The sequence below is a fragment of the Salvelinus fontinalis genome, chromosome 11 (genome assembly GCF_029448725.1).
Source record: "Salvelinus fontinalis isolate EN_2023a chromosome 11, ASM2944872v1, whole genome shotgun sequence".
Taxonomy (NCBI): Eukaryota; Metazoa; Chordata; class Actinopteri; order Salmoniformes; family Salmonidae; genus Salvelinus; species Salvelinus fontinalis.
This window is the reverse complement of record NC_074675.1, coordinates 48,198,350-48,219,546: the sequence shown is the minus strand read 5'-3', so window position 1 is coordinate 48,219,546 and position 21,197 is coordinate 48,198,350. Positions and strand designations below refer to the sequence as shown.

The 21,197-nt window shown below is 44.1% G+C and overlaps 1 protein-coding gene across 1 annotated transcript in view; it reads left to right on the top strand.

Moving 5' to 3' along the window:
- LOC129864737 (cGMP-specific 3',5'-cyclic phosphodiesterase-like) overlaps positions 1-21,197 on the top strand; it is a 97,503-nt gene that overhangs the window by 25,526 nt on the left and 50,780 nt on the right. Inside the window, exons 4-7 of the mRNA XM_055937032.1 lie at positions 2,606-2,695; positions 5,737-5,808; positions 9,701-9,790; positions 10,235-10,372. Of these exons, the coding sequence (XP_055793007.1) occupies positions 2,606-2,695; positions 5,737-5,808; positions 9,701-9,790; positions 10,235-10,372 (390 nt within the window). The remainder of the gene's footprint in view (positions 1-2,605; positions 2,696-5,736; positions 5,809-9,700; positions 9,791-10,234; positions 10,373-21,197) is intronic.

Below are 21,197 nucleotides of genomic sequence, written 5' to 3'. Positions count from 1 at the left end.
AAGAGAACAAGAAACACTTTTCAATGAGAAACCAGAAATCCACTTTGGGTAAAAAAATATATATATGTTTACGACTTTAAAAGACATTCAAACATGTAGCCTACAATACTAATGCTAATTTTAAGGAGAGAAAAAAACGACTTAGCCTACATTTTAAACACCATCGCAGAAGCTTCGCTATTCGGCATTTTCCAAATTAAGTAGCCTAGTTTGGTTGTTTGGCTAGCCTACTTGAAGAGAACAAGCCGAATAGGCTGCAGCCCACCGCTTCCAATGCATTGTGGAAAAGTGTGAATCGAATTCTACTAGATGAAGAGCCGAAATCAGTAGAACATCCTGGCATTTAAACCATACTCGATTTTTGAAACGTCTCATGCTGTTAAACATTGTATTTTCACATACTGACAATGCGTCATGTGTGATTGCGTTGTTTCCCGCTATTCATTGATTTTGGTCCCTATCCCCATATCTAATTGATCAGCTGATGTCAAAGCGTAAATTTATATGACATCTGTGCATTTAAAGTATACTTGATTTTTTAAAAATTGCATACTATAAAACGTTTTTTTTCCCGCATACTCAAACGGCCTGTTATTTAGGACGCAAGTATGGGTATTCGGAGACGTCCAGTGTGTATAATGTATTCTCTTAGTGTGTGCATGGGCCTGCGTCGTTTGACAGATTGTATAATTTCTTCTCGTAGTGTGTGTTCTTGCCTCAGTATGTGTTAGTGGGTAGAGCAGCTTTACTATTGCAGATAGATTGAAGCTTCCATCAATGTAATTGTCTGCATCATTTACAATCCCAAATATATATTGTTTTGTAAATATATATATATATGTAAACTGGGTGGTTCGAGCCCTGAATGCTGATTGGCTGACAGCCGTGGTATATCAGACCACATACCATGGGTATGACAAAACATTTATTTTTACTGCTCTAATTACATTGGTAACCAGTTTATAATAGCAATATGGCACCTCTGGGGGTTGTGGTATATAGCCAATATACCACGGCTAAGTGCTGTATCCAGGCACTCAGCGTTGTGTCATGTTTAAGAACAGCCCTTAACCTGGTATATTGGCCATATACCATACCCCCTCGTGCTCAAATATACATACACACAGACATATATATATATACATATATACTTACATATATCAGATTGGGTTCTTACTTATACATGTATATGTTTGTCTAATCACATTTCATGTCATATGACATCACGTCGTTTACCTTACCCCTGATTAGCTGCTACACAATCATTTGATTGCCGGCCAACAGTGTTCTGACTAATGACAATTACCTTATTGGTGATATTTCTAACACTTGATTCTGATGAAGTGTTTTCCTCAACAGGGGCCTAGACTGGAGCAGAGAGAGGGAGAGAGAAATAGATCAATTAGAAGAGGCAGAGTGAGAAAGAGATAAAGAGAGAGAGAGTAACTTCTCTTTAACGCATCTGTATCCAATTAGTTTGTTAATCTGGAACGGACAAGGAGGAAGGAGGGGTGTGTGTCCATGTATGTGCGTCCGTGTGTGTGTGTGTGTGTGTGTGCTACCAAAACAAACCACCAGCTGGGTCCATAGAACCTGATACGGGACCAGTGTTATGTTTGTAGAAACAGACAGCTTTCAGGAAGTGCATCTGCGTCACTCTGCGTAGTTGTAGCTCCTACCTAGGGAGACCCCTAGCTCTCTGATTGGCTCGTTAAGCCCCAGTTAGGGTGGTTGGGATGGCGTTCAAATCTAAACTGGGATCAAAATTCCCCTCTGGATGGTTGGAGTGGCGCAGCTCTCTGTAGGGAAAGAGATTGGCAACCTCACGGGCCAGACCCATTACAGGGGAAGCTTTCTTATCAATATCCATAAAGTGTTGTCTTTACAACTGTGGTGACTTTTAGTTCAACCATATCTGTCACCGTTGGAAGAACTGACTCGTCATGTTGACTCCAAGATAGAATTGTTACCAAAAGCCATTATTAGCAAAAACTAAACTTTATCTTGTTAAAATATCATCAGACATATAAATGACTTCATAATTCAAATAACCAAAACAGGTTATTATTTTAAGGAGTGTGCTTCCGCAGATTGGGTCTTGTTCTACCCATCATATTGTCCGTCTCTACATTAGTCATCAAGATTTTGGCCTGTAATCAAAAAGTGTCTCAGAGTAGGAGTGTTGATCTAAGATACAGTAAAACTCTGTTTAGAAATCAGTATAATATTTATTGTTTAGATGTAAAATGTGTCAGTGTTTGTTACAGATGTAGCATCTTAATTTGATTGTAGTGTATTCAAGGTTTAAAAAGGCTTCTAATGTTTAAAACCTGATTTGCCCTAATGAAAAATGTATCAACCCCTACAAAAATGACCATCAGTAATAATCCACATAATAATCCACATTTCCAGTTGCTGCAGGATTATTTTCCTGCTGTAGCAAACTGGATTGAATTAAGTTCAAAATGAAGTTGTTTTGGGGGCCGTGTTCACAAAGTGTCTCAGAGCATTTGGATCAGCACCCTTACTTAGAGATGATTTGTGAGTACAGGCCTGGTAATGTTAAATTACACTGTAGTTCATAGTGTTGATATCTCTTCCACAGGACCCCAGGTTCAATGCAGAGGTGGATCAGATCACAGGCTATAAAACGCAGAGTATCCTGTGTATGCCCATTAAGAACCACAGAGAAGAGGTAAGACACAATACAGTGGATGTAAGATACAGTACTCAGCTACTCAGAACGGATTATAGAGTGCAGGTAAGACACCGTAGACAAGTGAACACATTTCAGCTCTTCAACGCTAACATATAGAGGGGATTAACAGACCATAGATATCTCACAACACTAGCTACATACTTAGACAAAAAGGTGCTATCTAGAATTTAAAATGGTTATTCTGTTGTCCTCTTAGGAGAACCCTTTGAAGGACCCTTTTTGGTTCCGGGAAGAACCCTTTTAGGGGTCTACATGGGGACAGCCGGAGAACGCTTTTGGAACCGTTTTTTCTAAGAGTGTAGATTGTACCCATATTGAACAATTTCAAGATGCACATGGAGTTCTTTTCAGAGTTTACAATTGAGCAATTGAGGTCAAAGAGAAATAATTTAATCTAATTGGTTTTATTCTGTGTTCTGTTCTTTGTAGTTGTGGCTGTGTTTTGATGGATGCTCTCCCTGCTTTCTTCCCCCTCTCCTCTCTCTTCCCCCTCTCCTCTCTCTTCCCCCTCTCCTCTCTCTTCCCCTTCTCCTCTCTCTTCCCCCTCTCCTCTCTCTTCCCCTTCTCCTCTCTCTTCCCCCTCTCCTCTCTCTTCCCCTTCTCTCTCTTCCCTTTCTCCTCACTCTTCCCCCTCCTCCCTCTTCCCCCTCTCCTCACTCTTCCCCCTCCTCTCTCTTCCCCCTCTCCTCTCTCTTCCCCTTCTCTCTTCCCCCTCTCCTCTCTCTTCCCCTTCTCCTCTCTCTTCCCCTTCTCCTCTCTCTTCCCCCTCTCCTCTCTCTTCCCCTTCTCTCTCTTCCCCTTCTCTCTCTTCCCTTTCTCATCACTCTTCCCCCTCCTCTCACTTCCCCCTCTCTTCCCCTTCTCTCTCTTCCCCTTCTCCTCACTCTTCCCCCTCCTCTCTCTTCCCCCTCTTCTCTCTCTTCCCCTTCTCTCTCTTCCCCATCTCCTCTCTTTCCCCTTCTCTCTCTTCCCCCTCTCCTCTCTCTTCCCCTTCTCCTCACTCTTCCCCTTCTCCTCTCTCTTCCCCCTCTCCTCTCTCTTCCCCCTCTCCTCTCTCTTCCTCCTCTCCTCTCTCTTCCCCCTCTCCTCTCTCTTCCCCCTCTCCTCTCTCTTCCCCCTCTCCTCTCTCTTCCCCCTCTCCTCTCTCTTCCCCCTCTCCTCTCTCTTCCCCCTCTCCTCTCTCTTCCCCTTCTCTCTCTTCCCCCTCTCCTCTCTCTTCCCCTTCTCTCTCTTCCCCCTCTCCTCTATCTTCCCCTTCTCTCTCTTCCCCCTCTCCTCACTCTTCCCCTTCTCTCTCTACCCCTCTCCTCACTCTTCTCATTCTCTCTCTTCCCCTTCTCTCTCTTCCCCCTCTCCTCTCTTCCCCCTCTCCTCTTTCTTCCTCCTCTCCTCTCTCTTCCCCCTCTCCTCTCTCTTCCCCCTCTCCTCTCTTTCCCCCCTCTCCTCTCTCTTCCCCTTCTCCTCTCTCTTCCCCCTCTCCTCTCTCTTCCCCCTCTCCTCTCTCTTCCCCCTCTCCTCTCTCTTCCCCCTCTCCTCTCTCTTCCCCTTCTCTCTCTTCCCCTTCTCTCACTTCCCCCTCTCTTCCCCTTCTCTCTCTTCCCCTTCTCCTCACTCTTCCCCCTCTTCTCTCTCTTCCCCTTCTCTCTCTTCCCCATCTCCTCTCTTTCCCCTTCTCTCTCTTCCCCCTCTCCTCTCTCTTCCCCTTCTCCTCACTCTTCCCCTTCTCCTCTCTCTTCCCCCTCTCTTCTCTCTTCCCCTTCTCTCTCTTCCCCCTCTCCTCTCTCTTCCTCCTCTCCTCTCTCTTCCCCCTCCTCTCTTCCCCCTCTCCTCTCTCTTCCCCCTCTCCTCTCTCTTCCCCCTCTCCTCTCTCTTCCCCCTCTCCTCTCTCTTCCCCCTCTCCTCTCTCTTCCCCCTCTCCTCTCTCTTCCCCCTCTCCTCTCTCTTCCCCCTCTCCTCTCTCTTCCCCTTCTCTCTCTTCCCCCTCTCCTCTCTCTTCCCCTTCTCTCTCTTCCCCCTCTCCTCACTCTTCCCCTTCTCTCTCTACCCCTCTCCTCACTCTTCTCATTCTCTCTCTTCCCCTTCTCTCTCTTCCCCCTCTCCTCTCTTCCCCCTCTCCTCTCTCTTCCTCCTCTCCTCTCTCTTCCCCCTCCTCTCTTCCCCCTCTCCTCTCTCTTCCCCCTCTCCTCTCTCTTCCCCCTCTCCTCTCTCTTCCCCTTCTCCTCTCTCTTCCCCCTCTCCTCTCTCTTCCCCTTCTCCTCTCTCTTCCCCCTCTCCTCTCTCTTCCCCTTCTCCTCTCTCTTCCCCCTCTCCTCTCTCTTCCCCCTCTCCTCTCTCTTCCCCTTCTCTCTCTTCCCCTTCTCTCTCTTCCCCTTCTCTCTCTTCCCCCTCTCCTCTCTTCCCCCTCTCCTCTATCTCCCCCTTCTCTCTCTTCCCCCTCTCCTCACTCTTCCCCTTCTCTCTCTACCCCTCTCCTCACTCTTCTCATTCTCTCTCTTCCCCTCTCCTCTCTCTTCTCATTCTCTCTCTTCCCCCTCTTCTCTCTCTTCCCCCTCTCCTCGCTCTTCCCCTTCTCCTCACTCTTCCCCTTCTCCTCACTCTTCCCCTCTTCTCCTCACTCTCCTCGCTCTTTCCCCCTCTCCTCGCTCTTTCCCTCTCTCCTCGCTCTTCCCCTTGTCTCTCTTCCCCCTCTCCTCTCTCTTCCCCTTCTCTCTCTTCCCCTCCTCTCTCTTCCCCTTCTCCTCTCTCTTCCCCTTGTCTCTCTTCCCCTTCTCCTCTCTCTTCCCCTTCTCCTCTCTCTTCCCCTCCTCTCTCTTCCCCCTCTTCTCTCTCTTCCCCTTCTCTCTCTTCCCTCTCCTCTCTTCCCCCTCTCCTCTCTCTTCCCCCTCCTCTCTTCTCCCTCTCCTCTCTCTTCCCCCTCTCCTCTCTCTTCCCCCTCTCCTCTCTATTTCTCCCCTCTCTGCCCCCTCTCCTCTCTATTTCCCCTCTCTCTTCCCCCTCCCCTCTCTTTCGCCTCCCAGGTGGTAGGAGTGGCACAGGCCATTAACAAGAAGTGTGGAGAGAATGGGACTTTCACTGAACAGGATGAAAAGGTACTGGGAGAAAGACACTGGCACTCCTTGAAAAAAGGTTCCTTATGGAACCAAAAAGGGTTATATCGCTTGCTTCATAAATGGAACGTGTAAAAGTTCTATATAGAACTCTTTTATATGGTTCTTTGATCAGAACCCCAAGGGTTCTTCTTCACTGAACCAAAATTGGTTCCATATAGAACCCTGTATGGTGCCATGTATGAACTATGGCTGCTAATAATAAATTATAATACATATTTTTGGCTAAGAATATTATAAAATAAACAATTAAATAATGGACAAAAGAATACCAGCATAGTTTTGAGATGTTATTGTCATTATACACTGAGTGTACAAAACATTAGGAACACTTGCTCTTTCCATGACATAGACTGACCAGATGAATCTAGGTGAAAGCTAAGATCCCTTATTGATGTCACTTTTTAAATCCACTTCCATCAGTGTAGATGAAGGGGAGGAGACAGGTTAAAGAAGGTTTTTTAAGCCTTGAGACAACAGAGGCATGGATTGTGTATGTGTGCCATTCAGAGGGTGAATGGGCAAGACAAAAGATTTAAGTGCCTTTGAACAAGGTATGGTAGTAGGTGCCAGGCGCACCGGTTTGTGTCAAGAATTGCATTGCTGCTGGGGTTTTCACATTCAACAGTTTCCTGTGTGTATCAAGAATGGTCCACCACCCAAAGGACATCCAGCCAACTTAACACAACTGTGGGAAGCATTGGAGTCCAAGTCGTTCATTCTAAGAACAAGTAAAGTTGAGTTTCAAGTTTTTTCAAGTCTTAAGTCAAGATTTGGCAGTGATTACAGCTGTGAGTCTTTCTGGGTAAGTCTCTAAGAGCTTTGCACACCTGGATTGTACAATATCTGCACATTATTATTTGTGAAGTTGGTTGTTGATCATCGCTAGACAGCCATTTTCAAGTCTTGCCATAGATTTTCAAGTTGATTGAAGTCAAAACTGTAACTTGGCCACTCAGGAACATTTAAAGTCGTCTTGGTAAGCAACTCTAGTGTATATTTGGCCTTGTGTTTTAGGTTATTGTGTTGTGCTGCTAAACGGTGAATTTGTCTCCTAGTGTATGTTGGAAGGCAGACTGAACAAGGTTTTCCTCTAGGATTTTGCCTGTGCTTTTATTTATTTTACCACATTTTAGCAGTTTTATTTTAGTGTCTTATTGTAAACAGGATGCATGTTGTGGAATATTTGTTTTCTGTACAGACTTCCTTCTTTCCATTCTGTCAACTAGTTTAGTGTTGTGGAGTAACTACAATGTTGTTGATCCATCCTCAGTTTTCTCCTATCACAGCCATTAAACTCTGTAACTGTTTTAAAGTCACCATTGGCCTCATGGTGAAATCCCTGAGTGGTTTCCTTCCTTTCCAGCAACTTGAGTTAGGAAGGACACCTGTATCTCTTGTAGTGACTGGGTGTATTGATACACCATCCAGTGTAGTTAATAACTTCACCATGCTCAAGAGGATATTCAATGTCTGCTTCCCCCATCTACCAATAGGTGTCAGGACCCGGTGCGAGAAACAGTCACTAATAATCGTCAGAACCCAGAAGATGAGGCAGACACAGCAGTACTAGAGATGGTGGTTTAATTAAAGAACAAAATCTTCAGGCAAAGAATCTAAATCCACAATGTCCAAACATAAAGCCAAGAAGCACAAAATGGATATCCTCCAAAATACAAAGAAACTCCAAAGTGGTAAAAACAGCAGGGAAAAACAAACCTCAAAAGACTACTCAAAAATACACAAGAACTAAACCAGAGAACCTCTGGAAAATCCAATAAGAGAATCATATGTTCAGAACAGGGCTGGGGCTGGGTGCTAACATACAAACACTGAGCAAGGAACTGAGGAACACACAGGGTTTAAATATTTACAAGGGAACGACACACAGGTGCAAACAATAATTAGAGCAAGGAAAAACAAAAAGGTACAAAAAAGGTGCAATGGGGACATCTAGTGACCAAAACCTGAACAGTCCTGGCCAAAACCTGACAAATAGGTGCTCTTCTTTGCGAGGCATTGGAAAAACTCCCTAGTCTTTTTTGCACTATTGGTTAGAGCCTGTAAGTAAGCATTTCACTGTAAGGGCAACACCTGTTGTATTCGGCGCACGTGACAAATAAACATTGATTTGATTTGGTTGAATCTGTGTTTGAAATTCACTGCTCGACTAAGGGACCTTCCAGACAATTGTATGTGGGGCACAGGTATGAGGTAGTCATAAAAAAATCATGTTAAACACTATTATTGCTAACAGAGTGAGTCCATGCAACTTATTATGAGATTTGTAAAGCACATTTTTACTCCTGACGTATTTAGGCTTGCCATTACAAAAGAGTTGAATACTTATCGACTCAAGACATTTCAGCTTTTCATTTTTAATTAATTTGTAAAAAATTCAGAAAACATAATTCCATTTTTACATTATGGGGTTATTCTGTATAAGCCAGGAACAAAAAAATCGAAATCTAATCCATTTGATATTCAGCCTGTAACACAACAAAATGTGGAAAAAGTCTAGGGTCTGAATACTTTCTGAAGAACCATAAAGAACCGTTTTTTTCTAAGTATTCAATGCTTTCCTACTCTCAATCAATCAATCAATCTAGTTTATTTTATATAGCCCTTCGTACATCAGCTAATATCTCGAAGTGCTGTACAGAAACCCAGCCTAAAACCCCAAACAGCAAGCGATGCAGGGGTAGAAGCACGGTGGCTAGGAAAAACTCCCTAGAAAGGCCAAAACCTAGGAAGAAAGAGAGGAACCAGGCTATGAGGGGTGGCCAGTCCTCTTCTGGCTGTGCCGGGTGGAGATTATAACAGAACATGGCCAAGATGTTCAAAATGTTCATAAATGACAAGCATGGTCAAATAATAATCAGGAATAAATGTCAGTTGGCTTTTCATAGACGATAATTAAGAGTTGAAAACAGCAGGTCTGGGACAGGTAGGGGTTCCATAATCGCAGGCAGAACAGTTGAAACTGGGACAGCAGCATGGCCAGGTGGACTGGGGACAGCAAGGAGTCATCATGCCCGGTAGTCCTGACGTATGGTCCTAGGGCTCAGGTCCTCCGAGAGAGAGAAAGAAAGAGAGAAGGAGAGAATTAGAAAGAGCATACTTAAATTCACACAGGACACTGGATAAGACAGGAGAAGTACTCCAGATATAACCAACTGGCCCTAGCCCGCCGACACAAACTACTGCAGCATAAATACTGGAGGCTGAGACAGGAGGGGTCAGGAGACACTGTGGCCCCATCCGATGAAACCCCCGGACAGGGCCAAACAGGAAGGATATAACCCCACCCACTTTGCCTAAGCACAGCCCCCGCACCACTAGAGGGATACCTTCAACCACCAACTTACAATCCTGAGACAAGGCCGAGTATAGCCCACAAAGGTCTCCACCACAGCACAAACCAAGGGAGGGGTGCCAACCCAGACAGGAAGATCACGTCAGTAACTCAACCCACTCAAGTGACGCACCCTTCCTAGGGACGGCATGAAAGAGCACCAGTAAGCCAGTGACTCAGCGCCTGTAATAGGGTTAGAGGTAGAGAATCCCAGTGGAGGGGAACCGGCCAGGCAGAGACAGCAAGGGCGGTTCATTGCTCCAGAGCCTTTCCGTTCACCTTCACACTCCTGGGCCAGACTAAACTCAATCATATGACCTACTGAAGAGATAAGTCTTCAGTAAAGACTTAAAGGTTGAGACCGAGTCTGCGTCTCTCACATGGGTAGGCAGACCATTCCATAAATATGGAGATCTATAGGAGAAAGCCCTGCCTCCAGCTTTTTGCTCTCCTTATTTTCTCACTTTCTCTATAAATGCCATACTCTGAATCAAGCTGATCGTCTGATTCCCATGACAGGACTTCTCTGCCTACCTGGCCTTCTCCGGGATCGTCCTACACAACGCCCAGCTCTACGAGACGTCCCAGCTGGAAAACCGACGCAATCAGGTTTGTTTCCGTCTGTCGATTTTTATTCTTTCAACGTGCGTGTGTGTGTGTGTGTGTGTGTGTGTGTGTGTGTGTGTGTGTGTGTGTGTGTGTGTGTGTGTGTGTGCGCGCGTGTGCAAATGCGTAGGTGGGTGTCTGTGTGGGTGTGTGCGTTAGCATGCTTTCTTGTGAGTGTGTGTTCATGTTTCTGTGTTTGTGTATGAGTATGTGGGTGTGTGTTCATGTGTTTGTGTTTGTGTATGAGTATGTGGGTGTGTGTTCATGTTTCTGCACTGTAAAAAACAAATCTAGTTGTTTCAACTAATTATTTTTAAGTAACTGGTTCCACAGCCTTTTTGGGGGACTGTGGAACCCGTTACTTAATAATAATTAGTTGACACAACTAGACTTGTTATTTTTTACAGTGTGTGTGTTTTCATGGTTTACTATGCATGTCTCCCCCAGGTGCTGTTGGACCTGGCCAGTCTGATCTTGGAAGAGCAGCAGTCCCTGGAGGTGTTACTGAGGAAGATAGCGGGCACCATTCTCTCCTTTATGCAGGCCCAGGGCTGCACTGTGTTCATAGCTGACGGAGACGTTATGGTGAGTTCGCATGCACACACACACGCACACGCACACACACACACACACTCATGCACACAAGCACGCATGCAAGCACACACACACACACTCATGCACGCATGCACACGCAGTCCACCTTGACAGTCTCATGGTGAGAGGACAAAATGACAGGGATTGAGAAAAGAAAAGAGAATATGACAGGGATTGAGAAAAGAAAAGAGAATATGACAGGGATTGGATGGACAGTGAGGCACATTGTGAATAGAATTCCTCAGTGAGGAGAGAAAATGCAGGAATCCCACAGTATTCTATATATAGAACCACAATGAATATTACTGTATACCTCTTGTGTATTTCCAGCCTTGAATACCTTTAATGTTTTCTATTCAGTCAGCACATAGACACTCAACAATCTGCAATACAATCTGCAATACTGTTGGTATGAATGATGAGCAGAGTTCTAAATAGTTAGATAGTACCAATCTTTCCATTCATTTCAGATCGAGGCCTAGGGATTTCACGTAGGCCTACTCTTAGAAAAGAAGATGCTATCTACAACCTAAAAGTGTTCTTCGGCTGTCCCCATAGGAGAACTCTTTGAAGTACCCTTTTTGGTTCCAGGTAGAACTCTTTGGGGTTCCAGGTAGAACCCTTTCAACAGAGCTTCCTACATGGAACCCAAAAAGGTTCTACCTGGAACCAAAAAAGGGTTCCACCTGGAATCAAAAAGGGTTCTCCTATGGGGACAGCCGAATAACCCTTTTGGAACCCTTTTTTCTAAGGATGGTATGGAATCTTCAACACAGCTTTTGGACTGAGCTCGACCACCTTCGTAGGACAATTTAACAGATGTATATTTTGAGTTGAACTGTCCCTGACACCATCCATTCAGAGCCTCTCAGCGTTTATTAGTTGAGCACTGAGCCTTGTAACAGTGAACAATTAATAGCTGTATTGCAGAGGTGGGACCAAGTCACTATTATTTTAGTCACAAGCAAGTCTCAAGTCACACAGTTCGAGTCTCAAGTTGAGTCCCAAGTAGAATGGGTCGAGTCTTGAGTCAAGTCCAAGTCGTGCATTCTAAGAGCATTAAGTCCAAGTCGTGCATTCTAAGAGCATTAAGTCCAAGTTGTGCATTCTAAGAGCATCAAGTCCAAGTCGTGCATTCTAAGAGCATCAAGTCCAAGTCGTGCATTCTAAGAGTATTAAGTCCAAGTCGTGCATTCTAAGAACAAGTCAAGTCGAGTCATGCATTCTAAGATCAAGTCAAGTCGAGTTGTGCATTCTAAGAACAAGTCAAGTCGAGTCATGTATTATAAGATCAAGTCAAGTCGAGTCGTGCATTCTAAGAACAAGTCGAGTCGTGCATTCTAAGAACAAGTCAAGTCGAGTCATGCATTCTAAGAACAAGTCAAGTCGAGTCGTGCATTCTAAGAACAAGTCAAGTCGAGTCATGTATTCTAAGATCAAGTCAAGTCGAGTCGTGCATTCTAAGAACAAGTCAAGTCGAGTCGTGCATTCTAAGAACAAGTCAAGTCGTGCATTCTAAGAACAAGTCAAGTCGAGTCATGCATTCTAAGATCAAGTCGAGTCGTGCATTCTAAGAACAAGTCAAGTCGAGTCGTGCATTCTAAGAACAAGTCAAGTCGAGTCGTGCATTCTAAGAACAAGTCGAGTCGTGCATTCTAAGAACAAGTCAAGTCGAGTCGTGCATTCTAAGAACAAGTCAAGTCGAGTCGTGCATTCTAAGAACAAGTCAAGTCAAGTCGTGCATTCTAAGAACAAGTCGAGTCGTGCATTCTAAGAACAAGTCAAGTCGAGTCGTGCATTCTAAGAACAAGTCGAGTCGAGTCGTGCATTCTAAGAACAAGTCAAGTCGAGTCATGCATTCTAAGATCAAGTCAAGTCGAGTCGTGCATTCTAAGAACAAGTCGAGTGTCACGTTCCTGACCTGTTTTCCTTTTTTCTTGTATTTATTTAGTTGGTCAGGGCGTGAGTTGGGTGGGTTGGTCTATGTGTGTTTTTCTATGTTGGGGTTTTTGTGTTCGGCCTGGTATGATTCTCAGTCAGAGGCAGCTGTAGATCGTTTGTCCCTGATTGAGAATCATACTATGGCAGCCGGGGTTTCACGTGTGTTTTGTGGGTGGTTGTATCGCGTGTCTGCATTCGTGCCACACGGGACTGTTTGTCGATTGTTTCATGGTGTTCTTTTGTTTCGTGTTCAGTTTAGATTCATTAAATAATCATAGACACTAATCACTCCGCATATTGGTCTGATCCTTCTCGCCTCTCCTCCTCGTCCGAGGAGGAGGATTACGACGATCGTTACATCGAGTCGTTGATTCTAAGAACAAGTCAAGTCGAGTCATGCATTCTAAGAACAAGTCAAGTCGAGTCGTGCATTCTAAGAACAAGTCAAGTCGAGTCGTGCATTCTAAGAACAAGTCAAGTCGAGTCGTGCATTCTAAGAACAAGTCAAGTCGAGTCGTGCATTCTAAGAACAAGTCAAGTCGAGTCGTGCATTCTAAGAACAAGTCAAGTCGAGTCGTGCATTCTAAGAACAAGTCAAGTCGAGTCTTGCATTCTAAGAACAAGTCAAGTCGAGTCGTGCATTCTACGAACAAGTCAAGTCGAGTCGTGCATTCTAAGAACAAGTCAAGTCGAGTCATGCATTTTTTCAAGTCAAGCCTCAAGTCAAGTAAAGGAAATCTATTCATGAAATTACTTGTTCAACTACAAATCTATATGACATTCAAATGAGTCACTTATAATTGATCTTTAGATGTTTTTGTCTGTGAAGTCAGATTTTTTAAAGTACATTTTAATCTGCAGTCCAAGCACAAAGCCTGAACAAATACAGACGGACCAATCAGAACACTTCTCCCTCCAAGTATGGTCTAGGCTAGTCTAGCCAGCAATAATGGCACTCAAGCTAAAAAATAACACTCAGAAATCTTAAAGTACATTATGTTGTCACATTGTTGTTCAGCGATAATTAACAGTAATTCGTCTGAGGATCATAATACATGTCTTAATGTATTTGAAGATGTGTTCTGACTCTATCTTAGTAAAATAGTGTTATTATATAATTTATGTATTCAAATAGCTACAGTCTTCATAAAAACTGAACATGTCTAATCCAGTAGTTTCAGACAGAACCGTATGGCTGAACCCAGATTGACATTTCAGAGCCATAAGGGTCATAAGGTCCGTAAGGGTTATAAGGTCCATAAGGGTCATAAGGTCCGTAAGGGTTATAAGGTTCACCCCCCCCCCCCCCTTGTACTTTAAGTGCTTTTAAAGTGAGGACTTTAATGGGTTATGAAAGAAGAATTCTGGGATCTGGAAACGTTGATGCTCGACGTCTCAGAACTGTGCTTTGCGCAGATAGAACCATCTGGTCCCAGGGTCACAACATCTTTGTCTATTTATTGAGGCTACCAGACAGCCCTTTTCATCATTTTGTCCACAACACATTTTATAATAATTCATTTGAACAACAAATTCCCGAATGCAAGCTTCGTAACTACAGACCAAAAGACCAGTAGGTCTATGCTAGTAATTGTTGCTTGATGCCTCATTGCTGATGAGCTTGCAAAGTAAACAGTTCCTATTTTTGTTCACCAATTCTTTTGGAGCTGCATATTTATTCATGGGAATCTTCTCTCCCTACAATTTGACATTTGCACTGCACCCAGTCCTATACTGTAGCTGTAGGCCTACACCAAATCAGCAATCCGTTCGCTAGCTCAGTGGTTCTCAACATGTTCTCAACAAAAAAAGGACTGATTCAAACCTTGCAACCCCCTGCGCATGCACATGCACACACACGGGGCAAACACGTGTGCACAATCGCTGCGCAAATGTAGCCTGTCATTACAGCCATAAACGGTGATGAATTTTCAAAATGCAAGATCCAGAAATGAACTGCGTTTTACACCTGCATTTTGAGCTAAAAGTCATTCATGTTAACAGTCAATATCATGTCACATTGTCAAGCAGGATCATACGGCCAACTTGTATGTGGAGTTTGCAGGATCGGATGAAAAGCATGATCTGTCTGTAGCCTTCCTCTTCTCCTCACAAATATCGCAATTTATTCGTCTGAAAATGTTACATCTTTATCCCATAAGTATTGAAGGTAGTGCGATGTTACATCTTTAGACATATAGCCAGTACCACCACTGAGGTATATAATTATAACCCTCCCAAACTAGGCCTATGTGAAATATGAAAACGATCAATGAAATCATCGGTCATTGTCATCAAGGATCTCTTTGTACTTTGCTTTGTTCATCTTTCCCTCGATCCTGACTCCCAGTCCCTGCTGCTGAAAAATATCCCCGCAGCATGATGCTTCCATCACCATGCTTCACCGTAGGGATGGTGCCAGGTTTCCTCCAGACGTGACACTTTGCATTCAGACCAAAGAGTTCAATCTTGGTTTCATCAGACCAGAGAATCTTGTTTCTCATGGTCTGTGAGTCCTTTAGGTGCCTTTTGTCAAACTCTAAGCAGGCTGTTATGTGCTTTTTACTGAGGAGTGGCTTTCGTCTGGCCACTCTACCATAAAGGCCTGATTGGTGAAGTGCTGCAGAGATGTTTGTCCTTCTGGAAGATTCTCCCATCTCCACAGAGGTACTCTGGAGTTCTGTCAGAGAGACCATTGGGTTCTTGGTCACCTCTCTGACCAAGGCCCTTCTCCCTCGATTGCTCAGGTGTTTCTGTTTTTTAAATTTATAATACATTTGCAAACATTTCTAAAAACCTGTTTTTGCTTTATCCTTATACAGTAATGTTTGTAGATTGATGAGGGGAAAAAAAGAATCAATTTCAGAATAAGGCTGTAACGTAACAAAATGTGGAAAAAGCCAAGGGGTCTGAATACTTTCCGAATGCCCTGTATGTGTACATACATTATATATATGAATGTACATACAGTATATATCTGAATACCCAATTACTGATGTATTTATTCCTCGTGTTATTATTTTTCTACACTTTTTCTATACTTTTATCTAGGACGAGGAGTGGGATGTATACAGTGAGGAGAATACTAGACGCTAAGACCAGACGTCTACATGAAATTCTCTTGTGTTGTAGACTTCTCTGTGAGGGAGAAAAGGATGGAGCTGACTGGAGGAAAGCAAAATGCTTTTCTGTACAAGGCTGCAATTTGGATTGAAAGTTGTTTTGCTCAAAATGAGTCACCTTCACAATCAGGAGAGGAGAAAGGGCCTCTTCTAATGCCACTGAAGTAAGAGTGGCCCTCTGGTCAAAGGGAATCAATCACGATCCGCCCCCTGTCTGTCTGTCTGTCTGTGTGCGCGTGCGCTCGTGTATTTGGTGCGGCAGGGTAGCCTAGTGGTTAGAACGTTGGACTAGTAACCGCAAGGTTGCAAGTTCGAATCCCCGAGCTGACAAGGTACAATCTGTCATTCTGCCCTTGAACAGGCAGTTAACCCACTCTTCCTAGGCCGTCATTGAAAATAAGAATTTGTTCTTAACTGACTTGCCTAGTTAAATAAAGGTGTGTGTGTACTTGTCCTTCAGACATGTGTTTGGATGCGTATGTGTCAGTAAGACAAACATCTCCACAGCACACTGTGGCCAAGACTCGACCTCCATCATATTTACCAAGCACCTGAACCATCCATGTTCCACAGTAGTTAGAAACAGACCCCCACTTTATTACCGTTCCACTAACAGCTCACAGGCAGTTATAGATAACTGAGAAAGATATGAGTCTGTGGTTAACATCTTTGGCACAAACAGGGAGCCGTCCAGGTGACTGTGTGTGTGTGTGTTTCTCATTGCCAGGCCAGCTGTTTCTCTATCTCAAGCAGCATACCACCCTGCATCTGACTGCTGGCGTGCTTCTGAAGCTAAGCAGGGTTGATCCTGGTCAGTCCCTAGATGGAAGACCAGATGCTGCTGGAAGTAGTGTTGGAGGTCCAGTAGGAGGCACCCTTTCCTCTGGTCTAAAAAATATCCCAATGCCCCAGGGCAGTGATTGGGGACATTGCCCTGTGTAGGGTTTCATCTTTCGGATGGGATGTTAAACGGGTGTCCTGACTCTCTGTGGTCACTAAAGATCCCATGGCACATTGTAAGAGTAGGAGTGTTAACTCCGGTGTCCTGGCTAAATTCCCAATCTGGCCCTCATACCATCATGGTCACCTAATCATCCCCAGCTTACAATTGTCTCATTCTTCTCCCCTGTAACTAGTCCCCAGGTCGTTGCTGTTAATGAGAATGTGTTCTCAGTCAACTTACCTGGTAAAATAAGGGTAAAATAAAAATGTGATCTGAAATACATTGACTTAACCTGACTAACCGGTTGATCCATCAATCTAATTTCAACATAATCATCAGAACTATGTATATGTTGAAATTGGATTGAAAATGACACATTTTCATCCTATATACATTATATTAGGTGGTTGGAATTATGTTTATTAATTAGACATTTGATTTGACCTTGTTTCAATGTTGAAGGTAAAATGGTGTCATGAATAAATGTTATTGTTTCAACGTCATACCATCAACCTAAATAAAGAGCTGTATTGAAATAAAATATGCATCTCAAGCTGCGTCCTCAGAGCATGTGCAAACCAGCTGGCTGGAGTGTTTACGGACATATTGAATCTCTCCCTATCCCAGTCTGTTGTCCCCACTTGCTTCAAGATGTCCATCATTGTTCCTGTACCCAAGAAATCAAAGGTAACTGAATTAAATGACCATCGCCCCATACCACTCACTACGGTCATCATGACGTGCTTTATTAAGGCTAGTTAAGGATCATATCACCTCCACCTTACCCGACACCTTAGACCACAGGAGGTTGGTGGCACCTTAATTGGGGAGGACGGGCTTGTGGTAATGTGCTGAGGCGGAATGTGTGGAATGATATCAAATAATTCAAACTCATGGTTTCCATGGTTTGCATGTGTTTGATAGCATTCTATTTACTCCATTCCAGCAGTAATTATGAGCCGTCCTCCTCTTAGCAGCCTCCACTGACCTAGACCCACTACAATTCATATATCGCCCCAACAGATCCATGGACCACGCAATCACCATTGCACTGCACAATGCCCTGTTCCACCTCGACAAGAGAAATACCTACGCTATATAAACAAAAGTATGTGGACACGCCTTCAAATGAGTGGATTCGGCTATTTCAGCCACACCCGTTGCTGACAGGTGTATAAAATCAAGCACACAGCCCTGCACTTTTACCTTTGGAATATTATATATTATAAACATGCACGCATGTTTGCTCACGCACACACACACGCACACTCCCACTCCCACTCCCCTTTCACGCACGCACACTCCCACTCCCACTCCCCTTTCACGCACACACTCCCACTCCCACTCCCCTTTCACGCACACACTCCCACTCCCACTCCCCTTTCACACACACACTCCCACTCCCACTCCCCTTTCACGCACACACTCCCACTCCCACTCCCCTTTCACGCACACACTCCCACTCCCACTCCCCTTTCACGCACACAGTCCCACTCCCACTCCCCTTTCACACATAGTCCCCCCACAGCCTCCAAAATTAAAATTTCAACTTTTATCTACGGTGAGGAGTGTGATGTATTGCAGTGAGTAAGGAGAGGAGAACACTAGACGCTAAGCCCAGTCGTCTCCATTATGTAATCTTGTGTTGTGTTTAAGACTTCTCTGTGAGGGAGAAAAGGATGGAGTTGACTAGACAGAGCTGAAAGCTTTTCTGTACAAGGCTGCAATTTGGATTGAAAGTTGTTTTGCCAAAATGAGTCACCTTCACAATCAGGAGAGGAGAAAGGGCCTCTTCTAATGCCACTGAAGTAAGAGTGGCCCTCTGGTCAAAGGGAATCAATCACGATCCGCCCCCTGTCTGTCTGTCTGTCTGTCTGTCTGTCTGTCTGTCTGTCTGTCTGTCTGTGTGTGTGTGTGTGTGTGTGTGTGTGTGTGTGTGTGTGTGTGTGTGTGTGTGTGTGTGTGTGTGTGTGTGTGTGTGTGTGTGTGTGTGTGTGCGCGTGCACTCGTGCATTTGTGTGCGCGCAAGCATACAAATGTGTGTGTAGGTGTGTGTGTACTTGTCCTGCAGACATGTGTTTGGGTACGTATGTGTCAGTAAGACAAACATCTCCACAGCACACTGTGGCCAAGACTCGACCTCCATCATATTTACCAAGCACCTGAACCATCCATGTTCCACAGTAGTTAGAAACAGACCCCCACTTTATTACCGTTCCACTAACAGCTCACAGGCAGTTATAGATAACTGAGAAAGATATGAGTCTGTGGTTAACATCTCAGACACATTTCCTAAGTCCATGTGTTTTGGCTGAAATGCTGATGTCCAACAACAGTAAATATGAATATTATAGACAGCGTGTCCTCCATGAGATGTTATGTGGTTGTTTGAGGTCGAGCTAGGGCACTGACCCAAGTGGTAAAGCTTATTGCTGGTCAAAGATTAGAGCTTGGGCCATATGGGTTGTTTTTTCACTGTAGCTTAATTAGTACTGCGGCAACTGGCCTCGGCTCACATAGGGAGCCACCCAGGTGACTGTGTGTGTGTGTGTGTGTGTGTTTCTCGTTGCCAGGCCAGCTGGTTCTTCTCTCGCTCGCTGTCTTTCTCTCTCTCTCTCTCTCTCTCTCTCTCTCTCTCTCTCTCTCTCTCTCTCTCTCTCTCTCTCTCTCTCTCTCTCTCTCTCTCTCTCTCTCTCTCTCTCTCTCTCTCTCTCTCTCTCTCTCTCTCTCTCTCTCTCTCTCTCTCTCTCTCTCTTTCTCCCTCTTTCTCCCTCTCTCCTTCTCTCTCTCTCTCTCTTTCTCCCTCTCTCTCCCTCTCTCTCTCTCTCTCTCTCTCTCTCTCTCTCTCTCTCTCTCTCTCTCTCTCTCTCTCTTTATCGCTCGCTGTCTTTCTCTCGATTTCTCTCTCTCTCTATGTAGATATATATACACACACTACCGTTCAAAAGTTTGGGGTCACTTAGAAATGTCCTTGTTTTTTTAAGAAAAGCACATTTGTTGTCCATTAAAATAACATCAAGTTGATCAGAAATACCAGTGCAGACATTGTTAATGTTGTAAATGACTATTGTAACTGGAAACGGCTGATTTTTTAATGGAATATCTACGTAGGCGTACAGAGGCCCATTATCAGCAACCATCACTCCTGTGTTCCAATGGCACATTGTGTTAGCTAATCCAAGTTTATCATTTTAAAAGGCTAATTGATCATTAGAAAAACCTTTTTGCAATTATGTTATACACAGTTGAAAACTTTTGTGCTGATTTAAAGAAGCAATAAAACTGGCCTTCCTTTAGACTAGTTGAGTATCTGGAGCATCAGCATTTGTGGGTTTGATTACAGGCTCAAAATTGGCAGAAACAAAGACCTTTCTTCTGAAACTCGTCAGTCTATTCTCGTACACCGATGTGTACAACTCCCTTCACAGAACAGCACAAACTGGCTCTAACCAGAATAGAAAGAGGAGTGGGAGGCCCCGGTGCACAGCTGAACAAGAGGACAAGTACATTAGAGTGTGTAGTTTGAGAAACAGACGCCTCACAAATCCTCAACTGGATTATTAAATAGTACCCACAAAACAACAGTCTCAACGTCAACAGTGAAGAGGCGACTCCGGGATGCTGGCCATCTAGGCAGAGTTGCAAAGAAAAAGCCATATCTCAGACTGGCCAATAAAAATAAAATATTAAGATGGACAGAGGAACTCTGCCTAGAAGGCCAGCATCCTGGAGTAGCCTCTTCACTGTTGGCTTTGAGACTGGTGTTTTGCGGGTATACAGTGTCTCCACGGTGAAAAGAATCTATAGATTTGTTTTGAAAAATTCATGGAAACTGCATCCATTCCTTCTTAGTATAAGATACAAGTCTTACTTTAAGCTAGTGCTGTGTTTGCTGACTGAGGGAAGAGAGAGAGAGAGAGAGAGAGAGAGAGAGAGAGAGAGAGAGAGAGAGAGTACATTGTCTCTATCTGTATGACAAGCCCATATGCTTCTCTCAATGTAAACGTCTGCACTAACTCAACTAAGCCATATAACTCTACCGACATGTACACACTACCTCGACACCGGTGCCCCCGCACATTGACTCTGTACCGGCACCCGTTGTATATAGCCCCGCTATTGTTATTTACTGCTGCCCTTTAATTATTTGTTATTTTTATCTCTTACTTTTTTTTTAAAGGTATTTTCTTAAAACTGCATTGTTGGCTAAGGGCTTGTAAAGTAAGCATTTCACTTGTAAGGTGTTGTATTCAGCGCATATGACAAATTAGATTTGATTTGATGTTCCTCTGTTTGTAAACTCCCTCTACAAGCTAAGTCCAGGAAAATGACAAAGCTAGCGTTAAACAAGCCTTCCGCATCATTTGTCAAGTTAGAGCTATGAAATCTCGTTAACTGAATTAACAGGGAAGCTTCTGTTCCTTTCTGTGACTTGTCTAGGGACGTTGTACACATTATCCACTGAGCCGTAAAAGTGGCGACGGGATATCTGATAGACTCTGACATTTGGTTCGCCGACGGGAAGTCCGCATGCTCTCCTGCCGTTAAAACTCTCATCACATTGTTGTTTAGGGTCAGACGCTGACTTGAATCCAACAGAGAGGTGTATCAGATGTGATATAACCAAACAGGCCAGACAAGGAGACTGGGATTCGTTTATCTAACATGGACCTTTATAAACAACCTGGATTAGTTATTACACTAAACAATTGCAGGCATGGCATGTCTCGTTAAAAGGCCCTTGCGCTGCTGCTATAATAATCCAGCCAAACACCACTGACATAGGTGGATGTATATACCCCTACATAAG